At 47.8% G+C, this 19,217-nt stretch overlaps 7 protein-coding genes across 7 annotated transcripts; 4 read left to right on the plus strand and 3 right to left on the minus strand.

The window, feature by feature from the left end:
• Positions 1-380: 380 nt before the first annotated feature.
• Positions 381-3,453, minus strand: ASPWEDRAFT_53255 (putative protein kinase Yak1; the record flags this gene model as incomplete). The annotated part of the gene is made up of 8 exons (XM_040837862.1): positions 381-1,150; positions 1,201-1,559; positions 1,609-1,728; positions 1,788-2,047; positions 2,100-2,259; positions 2,314-2,513; positions 2,567-2,844; positions 2,910-3,453. The coding sequence occupies 8 exons, from the start codon at positions 3,451-3,453 to the stop codon at positions 381-383; spliced, it is 2,691 nt and encodes an 896-aa protein (XP_040686906.1).
• Positions 3,454-5,287: 1,834 nt separating this feature from the next.
• On the plus strand, positions 5,288-9,050 carry ASPWEDRAFT_115544 (DNA-dependent ATPase RAD26; the record flags this gene model as incomplete). The annotated part of the gene is made up of 3 exons (XM_040828591.1): positions 5,288-5,494; positions 5,544-5,617; positions 5,675-9,050. The coding sequence occupies 3 exons, from the start codon at positions 5,288-5,290 to the stop codon at positions 9,048-9,050; spliced, it is 3,657 nt and encodes a 1,218-aa protein (XP_040686907.1).
• A 2,009-nt stretch (positions 9,051-11,059) lies between these two features.
• On the plus strand, positions 11,060-11,686 carry ASPWEDRAFT_30332 (uncharacterized protein; the record flags this gene model as incomplete). The annotated part of the gene is made up of 3 exons (XM_040833387.1): positions 11,060-11,360; positions 11,411-11,512; positions 11,574-11,686. 3 exons carry the CDS (start codon positions 11,060-11,062, stop codon positions 11,684-11,686), a joined length of 516 nt encoding a protein of 171 aa, XP_040686908.1.
• Positions 11,687-12,883: 1,197 nt separating this feature from the next.
• ASPWEDRAFT_115647 (uncharacterized protein) lies at positions 12,884-13,860 on the plus strand (the record flags this gene model as incomplete). Its single annotated transcript, XM_040828600.1, has 3 exons — positions 12,884-13,007; positions 13,068-13,670; positions 13,724-13,860. The coding sequence occupies 3 exons, from the start codon at positions 12,884-12,886 to the stop codon at positions 13,858-13,860; spliced, it is 864 nt and encodes a 287-aa protein (XP_040686909.1).
• Positions 13,861-14,746: 886 nt separating this feature from the next.
• ASPWEDRAFT_174649 (uncharacterized protein) lies at positions 14,747-15,205 on the plus strand (the record flags this gene model as incomplete). Its single annotated transcript, XM_040831247.1, has 1 exon — positions 14,747-15,205. One exon carries the CDS (start codon positions 14,747-14,749, stop codon positions 15,203-15,205), a length of 459 nt encoding a protein of 152 aa, XP_040686910.1.
• Positions 15,206-15,256: 51 nt separating this feature from the next.
• On the minus strand, positions 15,257-16,368 carry ASPWEDRAFT_115073 (RNA polymerase II mediator complex subunit MED27 domain-containing protein; the record flags this gene model as incomplete). Its single annotated transcript, XM_040828550.1, has 3 exons — positions 15,257-15,424; positions 15,477-16,124; positions 16,177-16,368. The coding sequence occupies 3 exons, from the start codon at positions 16,366-16,368 to the stop codon at positions 15,257-15,259; spliced, it is 1,008 nt and encodes a 335-aa protein (XP_040686911.1).
• Positions 16,369-17,255: 887 nt separating this feature from the next.
• On the minus strand, positions 17,256-18,985 carry ASPWEDRAFT_30335 (cytochrome P450; the record flags this gene model as incomplete). The annotated part of the gene is made up of 4 exons (XM_040833388.1): positions 17,256-17,431; positions 17,489-17,755; positions 17,815-18,481; positions 18,539-18,985. The coding sequence occupies 4 exons, from the start codon at positions 18,983-18,985 to the stop codon at positions 17,256-17,258; spliced, it is 1,557 nt and encodes a 518-aa protein (XP_040686912.1).
• Between the last annotated feature and the right edge of the window lie 232 nt (positions 18,986-19,217).

Genomic DNA, 19,217 nt, shown 5'->3' on the forward strand with positions numbered 1-19,217 from the left:
CATGGAGGTTTTATGGAACCCCATTCAGTCTTCTCCCCAATAGGCCTGTTTTATCCGTCCTACCCAAGTCTTCTTCTTTCCTTCATCAAAGACACGCCGAAAAAAAAATCAATCGTGCCGTAAAGAGAGATTCAAAATTGTGACATTCATTACATGTCGGAAGAGCTGGATAGTTCGGTAGGCGTCGTGGTGAAGGGACTGGGAGATCGAGCAAGAACTTCTAAATACCAAGTAAACATGACGATGACTTGGAGCAGCTCTGCGTTAATCTCACATGGAGAAACGCACCTGGAGCATGTTCTTGCGCGAAAGATAAATGGTTAATGCACGATGTTGATGCATCTTCAGATGCCACCCAACCGCTTGAAATGCCCTGACGCTCAGTGCCACTGGTTCTGACCCACAAAACCTTCGCCTCCAAGAACACCGTCTTCAAGGGTGCGGATAAAATCCCTGTTTCGTTGATTGCCACCTGTACGGCTCCCTCGCCGTCTTTGATTAGCGGCATTGGTATCAACGTAGCCATCTGGGGGCGGTGGATAGTATGCCGGACTAGGCTGCAAGCGGATGGGTGCATTGGGGTCGAGGTGACTGGCGACTCTTTGAATGGTCGGGGGAATGCCTCCATTTTGGTGGTCCATAGTGGAAGCACGCTGACGGCCAGCTCTTGTTGTTGCCTGTGCATAGAGACTTTGAGAAGGTGCATATTGTGTTTGAGGAGGCATCTGGCCCGGCATGATGTTCATCTGATGGCCGTAACCCGGCGGCTGGGTGGGGTACGGAGGCGGGGCACCCTGCTGGTGACCAGTAAACATCCCGTTGTACATGGGGGGAGGCTGAGCGTGAGGAGACGTGTGGAATTGGTTCATCTGCATCGAGTAGGCAGTTTGTGCTGCAGACTGTGCATGCGCCGCCTGTGCTGCCCTCTGCTTACTTGCAGCCTCTGCTTGCTGCTGTTGCTGGATGCCTGGGGCAATGGTCTTGTTGAGCGACGAGTACTTGAGATTCATCGGCGGCACAAATGGTCCAGTGAACTTCTGTTGCGTAATGAAGGGGTGCAGCTTGGCTTGTTGCGGCGACCAACGCTCAAGGGGATTGATGGACAACAGGCCACGCACGAAGTCGATGAATGCCACCCGGTTATTCAATTCTATGATTGTTAGTATGATAAGAATGGTATGTGGTGAGAACATGTCGTACCTCTCTCGATTTCTGCCTGCTTCATGTTCTTTCTTGGCATTGGGTAGCTACGAATGATTTCCTCCAGTGTCGATGCCTGGAAATATTTCTTGCTCGGTTGCTCCTTTGTGTTGTGCTCCCTGGAATATTGTTCCAGACTCTTGAGGCGGTATGTCTTTCTTCCAAACTCGTCTTGTGTCTTCTCGAAAAATTCACCAGACTGCTTGCCCATTTCAAGCATCCATGTTGGGGGTAGACCCAACATCTCCACAATACGACATACTTGATTATATTCCGAAGATCCCGGGAACAGTGGCAAACCAAGGAAGAGCTCGACGACGATGCATCCTAAAGACCACATATCAATTGCGGAGGAGTAACTAAACCAATCAGTCAACAGCTTGTACCAGCAGTATGTGAGCAACATACGGTAAACCGAGGAGAACCTCGGGGGAACGATAAAATCTCGATTGTATATAAGTGTAAACTGTTTGTCGTTCATCGCAGGCAGATCCGAAATCGATGACTTTGATGATCGGACTCTCCAAACTGTGTAGATGGTCTCAAGTCAGCCAGTAGAATTGCAGTCTAGACAAATGGTCACCAACTTCTTCAGCAATATATTTTCAGGTTTGAGATCGCAGTGGATTAGATGTGCCTTGTTCAGCAGGCTCAGTGCATTAAGAAGCTGCTGTGCAAATACGCGTACAAGTGTTGTACTCAAACCGCGGAACTGGTTTTGTTTAATCAGTTCGTAAAGATTGACACTAAGCAGTTCAAAGACAAGGCATAAGTGTTGTCGATGGATAAAAGTATCCTTCAACCGGAGGAGATGATGATCGTCGTTCTTGTCATATTTGCTGTTGAGCTGTAATATGGTGGTAAGCGAACATTTAAAAACCGGGTATCAAGGGACTTACCAGATCCAAAACAGACACTTCCATCATACTTTGGTTAAAATATGCCGTCTTATTTTTGATGACCTTGACGGCTACAACCTCTTGCGTTTTCAAATTTTGGCATTTCACAACTTGCCCGAAGGTTCCTTGGCCCAAAACATCGAGAATCAAGTAGCGATTCCTAAGTGAATAGTTAGAATCAATAAATTGACCGGAATGAATTGCAAAGACTCACTTGTGGCCTGCTTCCTCGCTACCAAGAATATCGTTCACGTATAAGATGTAATCGCTATCCTCGTTGTCGTAGCCATCATTCTTCGAACCTTTGCTTGGTTTGGTCAGTACTCGCCGTGGATTCCTAGACGACTCGTAGTTGAAGCCGGGATTGCATATCCGATAGGTAGCCGGAAGGTGGGTCGTCAACGCTTGGAGCGGCTGTGTGTGGATTAGACTTGGTTAACACGATTTGACGTATTATGAACACTCACACTGATAAAACCTCCCTCAGGATTGGCGCGTCTATACGGCGGTTGCGCATGTATGCGCGGTTGCAAGTTTTGAACAGATTGTATTTTTTGGAACTTCGGAACTGGACCACGACCTGGTGCTGGTTGGTGACTTCCGCCAGATACAGATCCAGAGCGTGGAGATCGTCCGTCATGTCCAAATGGAGCACTCAGTTGAGAGCCGGCCGAAGGCGGGTGATATTGCTCGGGGCTCATTTCAGCAGCCTGCAGAGGGGGAAGCCTAGGGGCCCGGGATGCCGCTATCACAGGAGTATAGGTCAGCAATAGATACTTTAGAAGTTCACCGTGGAATTGGAAAACGAACAAGGAGGTTGATACGCCTGAGGAGGCGAAGAGTAGTTGGGCGCCCTTGCCGGTGACCTTCGAGAGTTGTTCGGGCCCGGAGGAAAAGCATAAGAGTTGGCATTCTTCCCAGGGCTTGTATTATACGACATCGATGACGGCGGCGAAGACAAGACATTCATCGGGGAGTATCTGCGAGCCGCCGAGGATTCTTCATTAGAAAAGAACTGGGAAGAAGGTCGACTGTTGTGACTCGGTCTCGTAGAGTATTTTGCCCGGTTGTACGGGTCTGCATCCTCCATAGTGGTGTCCGCATCTGTGACATAATCCCTACTACGTGGCGTGGCGACCGGGGACGACGCCATGGACATGGATTTCGAGTTGGAGCCGATCGAAGGGGGTTTGGCAGCGATGCCGGGAGTTTGAAAGGGTTCGTATGTGTATCCCATAGGCGGCTGTGACTGTGGTGGCTGGCCGCCGTATTTGGAGGCTAGCTGTTGGCCATTATTGAACTGGGCAGGACGGCCCATCAAGGGATCCTGATATGGCTGCCACTGTGAATCCATCTCTCCTTTTTTTCTTCTGATACTTGTATATCCTGCTGCTCTGTCACAGTTCCTCTCTGTTTTCCGATGTAAATTCAGGTCGAGGATAGTCAAGACCGCCTGTCACTGTCGCCAGCGCACATGCACTGCGATCGGAGGGGGGGGATTATCAGCGGGGACGGCACACGCACGTAGTAGTAGCGCAGGCGGAGAACAACACGAGAGGCAGGAAAGCCCTGGTGCAATTCAAGATATAGGAGAGCAAAGGGATGAATTGATGCTAAATCCAGTATGTGCCGGACCGCATTATCCGAACGACGGGTGGTTTTCGTTGTCAAGAGACCAGAGGCAAGGCAGCCAGTGTGTATCGGGGGCGGTCGCAATTCCAAGCACGGGTGCGACGCAGCCAATATGGGTCGTTGCGGCAGCTGACGCGAAGGGATCGGTCGCCTTTTGGGTTAGGGGGAGAAGTGCTAACTGCTGGAAACCCGGGGGAACGGGAGGTCCAAACAGATGCACAGTCAAAAAAGAAGACCGTGTGAAGGTATAGAAAGAACGTCCAAAAGGGCGAACAAAAGCTATACGGAGGGGGGTAGGAAGAAGAGAGGAAGACGAGATGAAGCTGGTGGAGAGCGGAGAGGAGAATTGATGCCTCAATTTCGAGGGGAGTCTCTGCCAGAAGGCCTCAGGCTGCAGTTGGGCCTTGAAGATACCGCCCGGATCTGGGGAGAGCTGATCTCACGACTTTGACATGGAACAGAAACAAGATGTAGCAGCGGTAGATCAAGGTTTTTAAGAGCAAATATGGATGATTGAATAGGTGCGTTCTATTCTGCTTTGATTTTGCTACTTGGTATACATATTATTATTATTTTTGTCTACTACACACACAGCCATGTAAAGAATACCAGTCAGTGTCTTTCCTGCCAGCCCAGCCTCTTGGACGATCTTGCTTGGGTGGAGCTGGCGCACATCCCTTGAGAACTGAACTCGTGGACAATAATGTTACGACTAATACTTGGTTTTGGAGCACGGGGAAATAATCACAATGCATGTCATTTGATATAACATGACAAGCATTGAGGATTTAGAGTGCCTTAAAGGATTATCAACCGTTGACCATTGCTTTTTTGCTGGGAGAGGATAGAGTAAATAACTGTGCATTGCTATTCACGTACTACTGGGCTAGCACTACACAGTAGGGCAAGGTAGGGCAGCAATCAACAACAACAAAAGATTGAGCAAAAATAAATACTGATAATTATCGACAGTGTTAGTAGCATAAAATACATAAATAGAAATATTAGCACGGTTTATGAGTCAACTAAAAGTGCGAATAATGCCCAATGCGCACTGCAAGTGCCGAACGAAGGGCGATAGCGTCAGTCGCGAAAATGGAAGGCGGTATCCCCAGGGCGGTCAGTGAGAACTTTCTGCCGCCGAGTCCAGGCGTTCTGGCTTTGTATTCCTTCATCCTTGCGATCATGAGACTGAGGCTTGGAATCACGGCTTATCCAAGTCTCACACCCACTTGTTGATTACACTGCAGCAAGCTGCGTGCGCAGAAGAATTCAGAGACTCTATTTATCTGTTTTTTAGAGGATTTTCTTAATATCTCACTTTAATTGAAGGAACCCCGCAGGGTTCGCCACCTGCTGCAGGTAAATACTACTGTGACATGTTCTTTAAACCTTTCCCTCTGATCTTGTAGCTGCATATTATGTATCCGATCAGTATCTGCATGATAATACAGAAGATTACCTGGTGACTCGCAGATTAGTACAGAATACTGCTGTCACGTCCTGTCCTTCATTCTTCTGCTCCGCCGCAGATCCATCTACAGTTTCTCTTAGCGATGGAGCGAGAGGTGAAACAAGAGGAATTAGTATCCTCGGAGGATAGGAAACAAACAGAACCATTGGACACAGAACATCTGGTGGAGATAAGGACTACAACGAGCCCTGGGGATTTACCCCAAGGCACGGATGAGGCGAGTCGCCTACGCGAGCTCCAGGCTGATGTTCGTGACCAAGATGATCTGGAAAGAGATATCACTCGACAGGTATAATGATTGGCAGGTTCCGGTTTGATCCATTGCTGACCCGCTGCAGGCTGACAAGCTGCTCGCCGAGCAAGCTGACGAACGGGACAACAAGAGACTGGAGCGAACCAAGCATGAAAAGGAGTATGTCAATGATTTCTCTAGATACAAGGAATGTGTTCTAATCTAGATATTTTCTAGGAAGCTCGAAGTGCAAATTTTGAGGTTACACCAGCGCCTTTCACAGCCCGTCGGCACCTCCGCACGAGTCCGCTTACAAAATGATCTCGAGAAACTGGAGTCACGTAACACGTCATTGGCGAAGGACTTGGAAGAAATACAAGAGCGCATAGATGCAAGGCACGTTGAGCAGGAAGGCAGTGCACAGGGTGCAGGGACAGGGCGGATGCCCAATGAATCCCGCAGGGACTATCTTATCCGGACCGGAAAGATTACCCCATTTTCGAGAATGGGAACCGGTCCAAATGAAGGACCCCTTGCCAGTCTTCAAGATGCACTTATCGATGCGGAGGATGAGCGAGACGAGAAGGAGGCCCTTTCGAAAGCAAAAGGTAGATCGGTTGTCTCGCACCGGAATCTTGTGCGTCCTGGGTTCGGGTTTGATGAAAGCACCGAAGCTAGCACGGGAGAAGAAGAAGCAACTCCTGGTCGCCCTAAGAAGCGAAGACGGTTGGAACACGGTGCTCGTTCGAGACAGCACGTTGCCAAGCAAGAGCAGCCTGACTTGGCTGCGGCCAGTCCTTCGATGGATGTACCGTCTGATGACCAGGATGATTCGGGAAGCTATGTAGCATCGGAAGAGGAGGCTTCTGTATCAGAAGATGAGGAAGAATTCCTTCCTGACGAAAAACAGGCGAAACCCACAGGAAAGAAAAAAGCACCGAAGACGGAGGATGGCGTCGAGGATTTAAGTAGCCTGGATGACGGGAATGAAAAACTATACCAATCTAGACTCGAAAATTGGGTCAACCGGAGAAGTGCGGCTCGAAAACGTACCCTCAGAGCTCATCAAGCTGATAAAGAAGACGGCTCCGATGCGCCTGAAGATCACATGGATGATGTCGAGAATTACGACCAAGAAAAAGAGTGGTTTTCACCACACCCAACTGTGCCTGATGTAAGTTACGATAGTGGATATCGCTTGCCAGGCGATATATACCCTTATCTATTTGACTACCAGAAAACCGGGGTGCAATGGTTATGGGAGTTACATCAACAACAGGTAGGCGGGATCATTGGTGATGAAATGGGACTTGGAAAAACGATTCAAGTCATTGCGTTTTTGGCCGGGCTTCACTACAGTAAAAAATTAACCAAACCGGTGATTGTCGTTTGTCCTGCAACAGTCATGAAGCAATGGGTGAACGAGTTCCATCGATGGTGGCCGCCGTTCCGTGTGTCGATACTGCATACCTCCGGTAGCGGCATGATGAATATTCGCAGTGAGAGTAGCAGAGAAGATGCTCTGACATCTCAAATGTGGGATCCACGTGGTTCTCGCGGTCTTTCTAGCGGACAAAAGGCGGCAAAGAGGGTTGTTAAACGAGTGGTAGAAGAAGGGCACGTTTTGGTAACGACTTACTCGGGGCTGCAGACGTATGCTCCCTTTCTTATTCCCACAGAATGGGGGTGTGCTGTTCTTGATGAAGGCCACAAAATTCGGAATCCGAATACTTCGATCACTATTCATTGCAAGGAACTTCGAACTCCGCATCGGGTCATTCTATCGGGTACACCGATGCAAAATAACCTCACAGAGCTTTGGTCCTTGTTTGACTTTATTTTCCCGATGCGCCTGGGAACGCTCGTCAATTTTCGAAATCAGTTTGAGTTCCCTATCCGTCAAGGCGGATACGCCAATGCCTCAAATCTACAAGTGCAAACGGCTGCCAAATGCGCAGAAACACTCAAGGACGCCATCAGCCCATATCTCCTGCAACGATTCAAAATAGATGTGGCGGCGGACCTCCCGAAGAAGAGCGAGCAGGTGCTATTTTGCAAGTTAACGAAACAACAGAGGACAGCCTATGAGGCATTCCTTGGCTCCGAGGAAATGAAGTCTATTCTCAATGGCCGCAGACAGGTTCTGTACGGTGTTGATATACTACGCAAAATCTGCAATCACCCAGACTTGCAGAACCACAAGCTTATGTCTAGCACAGCCGGGTATGGCAACGGCACCAAGTCAGGCAAGATGCAGGTTGTCAAATCATTGCTGGAGCTGTGGAAAGATACAGGCCACAAGACACTGTTATTTACGCAACATCGCATCATGTTAGATATCCTCGAGAAGTTTGTGAACTCACTTTCCGGGTTTAACTATCGCCGGATGGATGGCACGACACCGATTCATCACCGACAGTCAATGGTGGATGAATTCAACACGGACCCGGATTTGCACGTATTCTTGCTTACCACCAAGGTAGGCGGACTGGGTGTGAACCTTACTGGGGCAGATCGAGTGCTTATCTACGATCCCGACTGGAACCCGTCAACCGACGTGCAAGCACGAGAGCGGGCATGGAGACTTGGCCAGAAGCGTGAGGTGACTGTCTACCGATTGATGACGGCCGGGACGATCGAGGAGAAGATCTACCATCGTCAAATTTTCAAACAGTTTCTCACCAATAAGATTTTGAGAGATCCCAAGCAACGACAGACTTTTCAATTGAGCGACCTGCATGATCTCTTTGCTCTGGGAGATGAAAAGCAAGGCCCGACAGAGACTAGCAAACTATTCAAAGATGCAGAGGTAACATATGATGAAAATGGTGATGGTGCTACTCAGGGCAACACAACATCCAGTACATCAAAAGCTGCATCTGCTGGCCCGGATGAGAAGAAGGACATCAGCAAAGTCGTTGGTGTCGCATCAATGGAGACTTTCCAGGGCGAACCGGAGCCGAGCAGCGACCCGGGGACACCAGCTGGTGCTTCAAATTCAGAGGCCCGCCTCATGGAAGGCATCTTTGCACGCTCTGGGGTTCATTCGGCGCTTGAGCATGACCACATTGTGAATGGCAAGCGGGTTGTTCGAGCTGACCCCAAGATCATCGAAGCAGAAGCCAAGAAGGTTGCAGCAGAAGCAGCCGAGGAGTTGCGACGAGCAGGAGAGGCCGCACGATCAGTTCCCATTGGGACGCCAACATGGACGGGACAGTTTGGGGTTGCTGGCCGGCCAGAAGAGAGACCAAGCCGTCCAGGTGGTGGTGGTAGCAGCAGCGCGCGGCGGGCAGGAGCTGGACCATCGTCCGCCAGCATATTGGCCAACCTTTCTGCTCGTACGCCGTCGTCTCGCAGCGGCAGTAACAGTCCAGCGCCGTCGCGAGGACCTAGCGGAACGGATTTCATGACGATGCTCCGGGACTATCTCATGGCCCATGGCGGGTCCGCTTACACACAGATGTTAATCGATCACTTCAACCGGTTCTGCACGACGCCACAGCGATCGGCCGAGTTCAAGGAGATGCTCAAGACGATAGCGGTGCTGGAGAAGGGGGGCCGGAACGGGCGAGGGAAATGGGTGCTGAAAGCCGAATACGCCAAGCGACGATAAATCTGCATTTTCCAAATTTGAACAAAGATGCATCAAATATACGGCGCACGGGATATGCATGGGTCAGGTGTTGTCATATTGAAACCATGGATACTGAAGTAAGGGATCAGGATAGCCGGTGTCGGAGGATTAGTTTTAGAGTATTTTGTTAATGCATATAATAGTCAGCCTCAGGGAGCAAATGCAGTGCTAAGCTGAGGCTTAGCTATGTACAGTAGCATGAGGTTACATTGCTTTAGTACAATTGTACTACGAATTTAGGCGATCACCATTAGATTGTAAAATGTAGACTCATAGCGAGATAGTAGTCAGCCATTGAAGATAGAATTCGAACTACTTCTATGGACACTGTATTAAGTGATCGTCTCAGCAGTCCCACCTGGATAGAGAGTATGGGTCAGGAACCGATGAAAAAACAAACACGTACATATTCACTAATCCAATATGTAATCAGAAAATCAGCATGCAAGCAAGAGATCCTTCGCACCCCGTGAGGCTGAGTGAGCTAGTTATGTACATACTACTCGGGTTACACCACCGGGCGAATGCTACAACATCTGCAATCTGCATAACAATCACAGTGTGATAACGGGACAGCCGGCGTTGGTTGGATCTAAAAATAAAACATACAAAGACCAAATTGTCAGTCAAGTTAGGTGGGGGCTGAAATATGGATGAACAATAATAATTAATTTAACAAAAACACAAGTTCAAGAACAATGGAGATTATGATGAGATGGTGATGGCATGGGATCCTCAAGTGGGAGAACCGTGGATGGAGAGAGTGGGAGATGATAATCCCTTCAACTGTGGTTCGAGGATAGTATGATGTCAGTCAGAGTGGCGTACGGAGATGCCGTGGATAATATATCCTCTTTAATATAATAAAGAATAAAATATAATAGAACGTAATATACAGCAAAAGACAGTGGATGAACAACTCATCAAGTCCAGAATGGATTTATTCTTAGCATGGATTAAGCCCCGACAACTGTAGGAGGATGCAGACAGCTGTACATGTACAGTACAGAGTACATTAGACGTTATACAGTGTTATACAGTTGTTATACAGATGGAGTGAAGACAATCCACTGACATTCCGTGGATCATGATGGATGGCATTAATTAATCAAATATGCTGTTGTCGCAGATTGTATCAGGGGTTTGTGGAATGATCATCTTCTTGGCATCCACAGTGCCTACTTACTCTACTACACCCTCTACTACTACTACTCTATGTACACTACCTACACTACACTACAATATTATTGTCTATACAGATACTCTACAATGTAGATGATGACATGTTGGATAACTCTACCCTCCCATTGACCAAATATCAATCCTTCAAAATCAGGATTGATCCTTTGGATAGTGTCTCATCCCCACTTCCATCCCCCAGCAACCGAGCCCCGGTGATCGTCGCCCATTCTCTCGCTGTGACTGGAAGATGGCATCGCCGTCGTGTCCACTAGGGATGATACTACATCGTAGCACCATCTCATCTGCATCGACTCAGTAACTGGCCTGTCGATTATAATCACCACAATCAAGGATCATTCGTTGTTTTTCTGCTCAAGATTCATTCTGATTGTATGATCCATAGTACCGAGTACCACTCTGTAATAGTATCTTTTCTGTAAACTGGGGATAGGATCTTCACTGTTTGCTGTTTCTATTCTTGATCCTTCTCAAGACCAAGATGAACTTGCGATGATGCTAGCTGCCTTAGCCCGAGCTCGTTCCTTTTTGTCCGTCGAATATTGGCCCAATCCTGGCTTTACGATCCACTTGCGATGGTGGAGAGTGAGTCTTTTCTTTTTGGCTGGAGAGGCGAAATCCAAGGCATCGTCCTTCTTCGCTTTCCACATAAATACAGGCCGCTTTCCCCTGCTTTCACTGCCTCAGATCCAAGCCCATCCCTTTCTCCCTTTCTATCTCTACTTCTACTCTCTCTCAATTAATCTTAATCGTCTAATCTCTCTCTTCCTTAATTTTCTCCCATCAAAATGAAGTTCCTCGCCCTTTTCTCCCTCATCTCTGCGGTCGCCGCCACCCCTCTCTTCCACGCTCCCCGCGCCTCCAACGCCACCTCCAAGCCCTTCCATCTCAAGACCGCTGAGGCTTCCAACGAGGAGCACAACAACCTCTACGTCTATGCCTACCACACCGGTGCTGCCCTGAACGATGCCGTCCTCACTTCCGACAAGGAGACTGCCAGCACTGGCTTCCTGAACGGCACCCACGTCCAGTTCAACCTCAACAACTTCCCTTACGGCTTCCAGATGTTTCAAGAGAACCCTTACGAATGTGAGTTTTACTGTCTTGTTTTTTCAGTTCTCTAGACTAACAGTTTCCAGCTTGGTCGCGCACTTCCATTGACGTCGGCTACGGTGACGATGGTTTCTTCATCAATGGTACTGGCCTGCAGTGGTCCGAGACTACCTTCCACGGATGGTTGGGTAAGTTATCAGTTATCCTCATGAAGTGAAAAAGAGAACAAAGCGCTAATAATTGCTGCAGTCTGCGACTGGAACCACAATGCTCCCCAGCTTTTCCACATCAACAGCTACACCCAGCCCAAGCTCCCTTCGAGCTGCAGCACAGTTCACCTGGTTACCGAGTCCACGGCCTAAAAACCTAATCGCGATGCGGATATGAACTCCAATATTTGTTGATGATTATGCGACCGGGCCATGATGCAAGTGGCTATGAAATAATACTGCAGGGGGCGAAAAATAAACGAAAAAAACTGATAAGGAAAGAAGAAAAAAAAGACCAATCAAGGGAGGTTATGGTCTACTCCTTTGCTTTATGTGAGATTTGAGATTTGGAATTTCTTGTACAAATATACGCAAGGCAAGTATGGTGTATATGCTGCTTAATCTGTAATGATAGTTTGATGATACTCTTTTGATACTCTTGAATGATGACTATTCTATTCTGTTTACTTGCATACTCGTGCTGGTTTCCACCAACTTCTTCAATATATCATGCACTCCAGGAGATTTGATTAGATTCGACCGAGGCTGGAGAGATAGTCTAGATACTCCTTTGGGTGTTCGATTCGTGATGCATCCAAGACCAATAATTGGCAATAATGCAGCCGTAGTGAGCCTGGCGGGTTCCACTGGCGACCGTGGTTTGTATACACGATGAAGACGAGGAACTCAACGGTCAACACACACAGTCAAGGTAGATATTGTTGTAGCAGATAGATTATCGAGATAATTAACATCCAACTTGAACCGACCAGAAAAAGAACCGCCGTCAGACAACATGCGATGGTTCCGCCCAAAAATAGACGATGTCTCACATGTGGCCAAGGAATGAACCTCTAGTCGCTTCGATCGCCCGCCGTCGTCTCGATCATTGTTTCTTTTTCTTTTTTCTCTGACTGACTCTGTTTCTGTCTTTGCACAGTTTTTCTGATTTCGCTGTTCTTGTCTGATTTTTTCCGCACCGTGTCACCAGTCGCTCGCTATCGACCTTGTCCCTCGTTTTCGCAGTTGAAGTCTTGACTCTCGCATTCCCCACGATATCCGACGATCTGCGTGTTTCAGGGTGCTGTCAAAACGATTGGCGACAGAGAATTTGTCTCACAGCCCACGTTATCTATCTCTATTTTTTCGTCTTCTGGATGAATCGTCGCTATTAAATCACTTTTACTTCGTCTGAAGTTTTCACCAAGAGACTTATCTTTACTGTCTGCCCACAACAGCGGTCAGATCATAAGGGTCTCTGCTATCAGGAAATAAGCTTCGTCGAGGGATCGACCCGTTCTTGTTATCAGTACCAGCGAAAAGGAGTTGAGCTGTTCAGCTTCATTGACCATGCGGTCTTTTATTCTACTCAGTGTGTTGTTCACACTGCTTCTGGGCACTCTGTCGACGGCTTGGGAATTGGAGGGATTGAAATTGGCTCGTGATGAATTTTTGGGTTTGGGGAGACGAGATGGTGAGTTTACCACCATCATCTATCATCTATTGTGTTATTATATCGTACTGACCATTGCAGAAACTACGGCAGCAGATTCAGCAACGACTGGTTCTTCCCCCTCTACTACCGAGACGGCCTCAGAAACTGGCACGGCGACCGACACCGACACCGCAACTACAGGAACAGGAACAAACACCAACACTGGTACCGAGTCTAGCTCAGAAACAGGAACTGCTACAGGGACCGCAACCAAGACAAAGGGCACATCGACTTCGTCCACCTCTATCGATGCCCGTCTTCCAGCGGGAGGAATCTCGATGATCACCCCCTCCAACGGAGCAACCACATACTACAAAGTCGGTGAATACGTGACTTTCAAATGGAACTACACTTCGCTCTCTGTGACCCCGTCCGCCGTCAACGTCGTTGCATCCTGCAGTCTGAACGATGCTACTTACACTATCTCGAACAATATGAGTGTCGAGGCTACCGGTGCTGTGACCTGGGATACGGGTGATTACCAGGCGTCCGCTACGATCCCGTTGCTAACGGCGACGTATACATTGATCGTGTATGACGTGGACTCGTCTATCGGTGATACTGCCAGTGCGGGTCATCTGGGATCAAGCACTCAGTTCAACTTTGGCATGTATCTTCCGCAGCCATACACGCCTCTCAACGGTACTTACTCCCTCCCATCTTCTTACAGAGCCACAAGCTAATATTGAAAATAGAATACAAATGTGCCACATGCAGCGGTGCCATGTCCGGTATCGACCGCCAAGCCATAAAATTCGCAATGGGCATGGCAGCAATCACCATCTTCTCTTTCACCTGGTTCGCCGGCAACTTTGGTGTCTTCGCTACCTAACCTACCACCAACACCACCTACTCTATCTCCCTATCATCTTTTTCGTCCGGCTACATATATTCTATCTTCATTCTCCTTACAAGCGTCGCATTAAGCCTCGGTCAATTTTACGATAATAGCAACTTCTTTCTTTCTATCAAGTCAATTATGGTTACGGCGTCATGGGATTTCGGATTTCAAGTTCTATGTCATGTTTGATATGCGGGTTGAATTCGGTTGTGATATAATGGATTTTCTTTCATTTTCTCTTTATGAGATGGCATTACAGTAACTAATAGCGGGCTTTTTATATCTTTGTCAGTACCTATCTACGACTTACATTTCCAACTCCCTGGTGACATGGCATGTAAATAAATACTTAGGTAGTATTTATCAATTGTTAATTATGGCAAATCAAGATAAAAAGATTCCATCCAAGACCAAAACTAGGGATATGTATCTGGCTGGCTTTAGATTAAAGTATTCATGGGTATATGCATGAATGACATGGCTTTGATCTAGTGTAATCTGAGCTCAGTTGAGGACAAAGAAAACAAGACCTAACAAAGATTTTATCATCCCATCTTGTCGTCTTGTCTTGTTTTGTCTGTGACATATGCATGTACTATCATGGATGATAATGGGATAAAGCAAACAAGTATAATGCGTACAATGATGGGGGCGTGTTTTAATGACAAACATGGATTGAGACTGTCTGATATCCATCTAGTCTAGAATGTTTGATTCATTCTGTCAAAGAAAGAAAAAAAAGAAAAAAAAAATATATATATATACAGTAGAGAAATAAGGTATAAATACATCGTTTAATTCCCTTTTCATCCTATCACTAAACGTACATATTCATACTTCATTTCTCCTCTAATCTATCTATCTATTTATATCAAAAATGGCACCCGAACCCACCCTCGGCTGGATCTGGCCCAAAGACCCTCGCCCCGGAAACCCATCCCGATGGCCACGACGCTGGCGCCTCTTCGACGTCCTCACGAACCGAGGACCGGATATTTACGTGGGCAGGATAAACAACAGTCCGCACACACGCGCGCAGCCACAAACCACACAGTGGTCTCGATGGGAAGGAGACGGCGAGAGCAACGACTCACCCTTTCCCTGCGGGAGACGAGGGTCGGAGAAATACGATTTCAGACGGAGGAAGTACCAGGTTCCGGATCGGGGGACGTGGAGTTGGGTTGAGTATTGTGATGGGGATCGGGAGAGGGAGAGGGGAGGACGAAGAAGAAGGCATTTGATTCCGCGGAGATATTGGGATCGGAATGGCGAGGTTTATCCGGCGGGGTGTTGGCATGATGCTATGTATGGGGCGTATTGTGATCGTGTGAGATGAGGTTGGTTGAGTTGGTGATTGTTATGGTTTGTGTTGTTAAGTTATAACATGTCAGATACACCCTGGATGGTATGCTTCCCAGATGAAGACTCGCTGGCCTTGGGGCGATTGGGATGGCTTGGATTGGCGGATTGTGGGAAGTTGGGCGGCGTTATCGGTCATTTTGTTGCACTTGACACAGGGTGTTTGTTTGATGTCCGAGTAGGAAGATATCATGTCCTAGAATCAAGTCTTAGCTCTGCAAACATTGACAATGCATACTTCTACTCACAAGCAAATAAGCAAGGTCCCACTGCCGTGTCCGGGAATTCAAGCAATCGGCTATCGCAATCTCAAGTTTGCTCTTGGGAATCCCGGGCAGCAGCTTATTTGAAACTCGCCAGTCGGGCACACCACTTCCAAGTCCATTGATGGCTTGAGCCTGGAGGGCCATGCCCGCCTTGACAAGCACGGCGGTAAATGATGCATCTTTGTTGCTGCAAGCAATCCGAAATCCCGGAACGTTCTTCTGCAGAAAGGTCTCGACGATTGTTTTCCAGTCGCCTTCTGATGACTGAATCTTTGAGCGCTCCATCTCTTCCTCGGCCTTTTGCTGCTGTTCTTGCTTGGTCTGTTCTTCCTTGACCAGCTCTTCCAATAGCACATTGTAATCTCTTTCCCACATTCCAGTAGGTTGCAGCAGTTGGCCACCGTTCTCCCTTATTTGCGCACTAACGTTATCCCAAATACCCTTCATCTCAGGACCCCGCCACATGGACTGAAAGTTGGCAACCTCAGCGACACCAGCCCGTGCCGTCTGCGATAACTGCTCATACAGAATCTCAGGTGACTTTGGCACCGCAGAACCCTTTCGAGGATTAACAATCGGCACCAAAGGTTCCAATAAACGCCCGGGAAGTAGCGTTCGAAGTTGATGGATCTGCTCTCCATTAGTCATGTGATTTGACGCATAGACGAAAATCATCACTCACCATTGCCTCCATCTTCTGCAATTTCGCCAGAGAAGACACCAGCTGCATCTCCGAGTCCCCTGCATCGCCGGCCGTATCCGTCTTGTCGACATTCTCCTCATTTTGGCCGGAAGTCTGGCCCTCCATTTTTGGTACCACAATTGTCTCCGAAGAGGGTGGTTTTTGAGAAGCAGGGTTTGGCACAGTAGCCATTTTCTTTTATCAAATTCCCTGAAAAGCGTAGAAAACGAGACAGACAGAAACACTTTTTTTTTTTTCTTCTGCAGCTAATGAATGGGTTGCATTCACTTCAATAGATCAATCGCCGGACGCTATGCAGTTGGCACCAAAAGATTCAAATTAAACCAAGCAATGAATCATAAACAGGAGAAAAATAACTGTCTTATTATTTATGCCAGGTCCTCATCCCTGGACTAGCGCGATTCTGATGGAATTTGGAGGGTGTCAAAACTCGCTGAATCAAAAAGTCGCTGGACGCCCTCGGATGCCACAGGAGCCCTCACGAGATGGACTGACAGTCAAGATGAAGAGATCTGCGATGGAATCTGTCACCAAGGATGCACGAATAATGCGGAGTCGTGAGATTCTTTGGAGGATCAAAAGAAGGCCAAGTTGCTGTCGCTGTCGCCGTTGCTGGTTGGCGGCAGAGGCTGCGCCACATGACCCAGCCAAGCCACGTGTGGCCGTGCGTTTTTACCAATTTACCAGGCAAGGTTTGCAAATTGTATTAATTCATGACTTGCAGGTTTGTAGGGTCTATTAACGTGCATTAAATGCATGCCTTGCATATTATTACCTTGTAATCTTGATTAAGACTATCGATGTGGTGCATATAATGAAACGTCTAGTAGAATGGTTGGTATACACAATTTGGAATAAGGCTTTTCGAAATAGACTGGACAAGTAGAATCGATTTCATATTAAATTCATCACCAGATGTTTTTTAATCGAACATTCTGTGCCAATTGACCTTTGACCATTTAATATCCCCAAATATATACAAAAATCATAGTAATCATTCATAAATCGCAGACTTTTCATGAATAAAGTATAACCCTCAAAACAATCATAGCATAAATCTAGTAAGCAGCCTGGGATGAAGACAATCTAATAATAACTCCCTTGTCATGCGACATGGTGAGGTTCGATTGCTTCACTGGCTCTTCTTCCACTGTTGGGTCGGCGTTCTCCAAGCAATCAAAGTGCTGAAGCAGTTTAACTACCGTGTAGCTGGCTTCGGTAAGCGCGTATTGTTCTGTGCATATTATGGTTAGAGACACTCAATTATAGGGAAGATAGAGTGAGAACTTACGGCCCAGACAGATTCGCGGCCCTCCGTTGAAGGGAAGATACTCCCAGCCTCTCCGGGTCTTGGTCTCCCAGCGCTCCGGCCTGAAACTGCAAGCATCCGGGCCCCAGATATCAGTCCGTCTATGCATGGCGAAAACAGTGTACGCGACCGGAGTGCCCTTTCGAACATATATAGGCGATTTTTGGTCAGGACCGCCACCAGTTGGCAGAGATGTATCCTTGGTAGCCACGCGGAAGTTGATGGGCACTGGTGGTTGTAGACGAAGCACTGTGTCGAGTTAGTAATCTCGAGTGGTGATTCGGTTACACAGGGCTGTCAGAACCTACCTTCATTCAAAACATGGCGCAGGTAAGGGATGTCCTTCAATTTAGTTTGTGTGATTTCGGCCTTGGGCTGTCGACTGTCTCCAAATTCCTCAATGATTTCCTGACGAAGTCGGTTCCAAACATCAGGGTGACGGGCTAGATAGTAAAAGGTCGAGCTGAGCAAACTGGCCGTGGTATCACGGCCTGCCAGAAGAATGTTGAGCATGTTGTCTCGGAGAACCTTGGGATCATCGTTGTCCTCCGCAAGTGCCTCGAGGAAGATGTACCGGCCTCCAGACTGCTTCCTCTCGGGATGTCTCTTGGACTCTATGGCGAGCTGAACGTAGTGGTCGACAACTTCGTGCACACGTCGGTTGGCCTCCCGGAATTCCTTGGGATTGACCATCCAGTAAAAGGATTGCGCTCTCGATCGCGCAGCCAGGTAGTCCTGTGCGGTACCGAATGCCTCTGCGAATCCCTGTGCATTGCCGACTGTTGACTTTCCAAGAAGACCCGTGTTTGTCGAGACTGGGTGCATCGAGCCTACTGACTCTCCGAACAAGAAATGGGTTGCTGAGTCGATCGTGAGGAGAAAGAAAAGACGCTGGATATCAAACATGGAACGATCCTTCGGGATCATGTCGATCAGACGGGCGATATGACCATCGAGTAGCTCCAGATCGGCAACCTTGATAGTACAGTAAGCAGATGAATCATTGCCGTGAGAAAACAATCACCGACTCACCTGGTCTCGAGTAAACTGAGGTCGCAACAGACCCCGCGCATGCGACCAGCCAGCACCATCCAGCGTGAAAATCCCATCGCCTAGCAATGGGTAAAACTCTTTGTGTCTAGTTCCCAGGCTGAAGTCGTTGAACTGAGTGGCCAGCAGTGCTTTGATGTTATCCGGCTCGATGGTAGAGACGAGATTCCGATTGAAAAATGACTGGGCGAATGTGTTTCCATGCACGCCGTACTGTTGCGTAATGTAGTCAATCCATCGCTTTTCCTTGACAGCCTTGGCCAACCGCAAGAAGGCAGGGACTCCAAACCATTCCGACGATCCTTGTTTTGGAGGTTGGCAGTGAAGCGATTTTGCCTGTTTGCGATGTCGATAGGTCTGCTGGATGTATTGTAGAATCTGAAAGGTGATGAACAACGCACCAAGCAGGGCGAAAAGAGGGACCTGCATGGTGCCGACGATAAAGTGACTCCTGGAGGCTGATCAGAGAGAAGAGAAAGGTTATAAAATATACTATACAGATAAAATGTACCTGAAGTATTCAGAAAGAAAAACGCTGCCTCTAAAGCTGGTGTAATGGCTAGACCACGAGGATTCCTGGCTTCTTAAATAAAATCCTCAATAGCAGCAGTCGATCGCGAGCTCTAGTCACCAGTCGTGCTTCATTCATTAATTTAAAATG

This window comes from Aspergillus wentii (genome assembly GCF_001890725.1).
Source record: "Aspergillus wentii DTO 134E9 unplaced genomic scaffold ASPWEscaffold_6, whole genome shotgun sequence".
Taxonomy (NCBI): domain Eukaryota; kingdom Fungi; phylum Ascomycota; class Eurotiomycetes; order Eurotiales; family Aspergillaceae; genus Aspergillus; species Aspergillus wentii.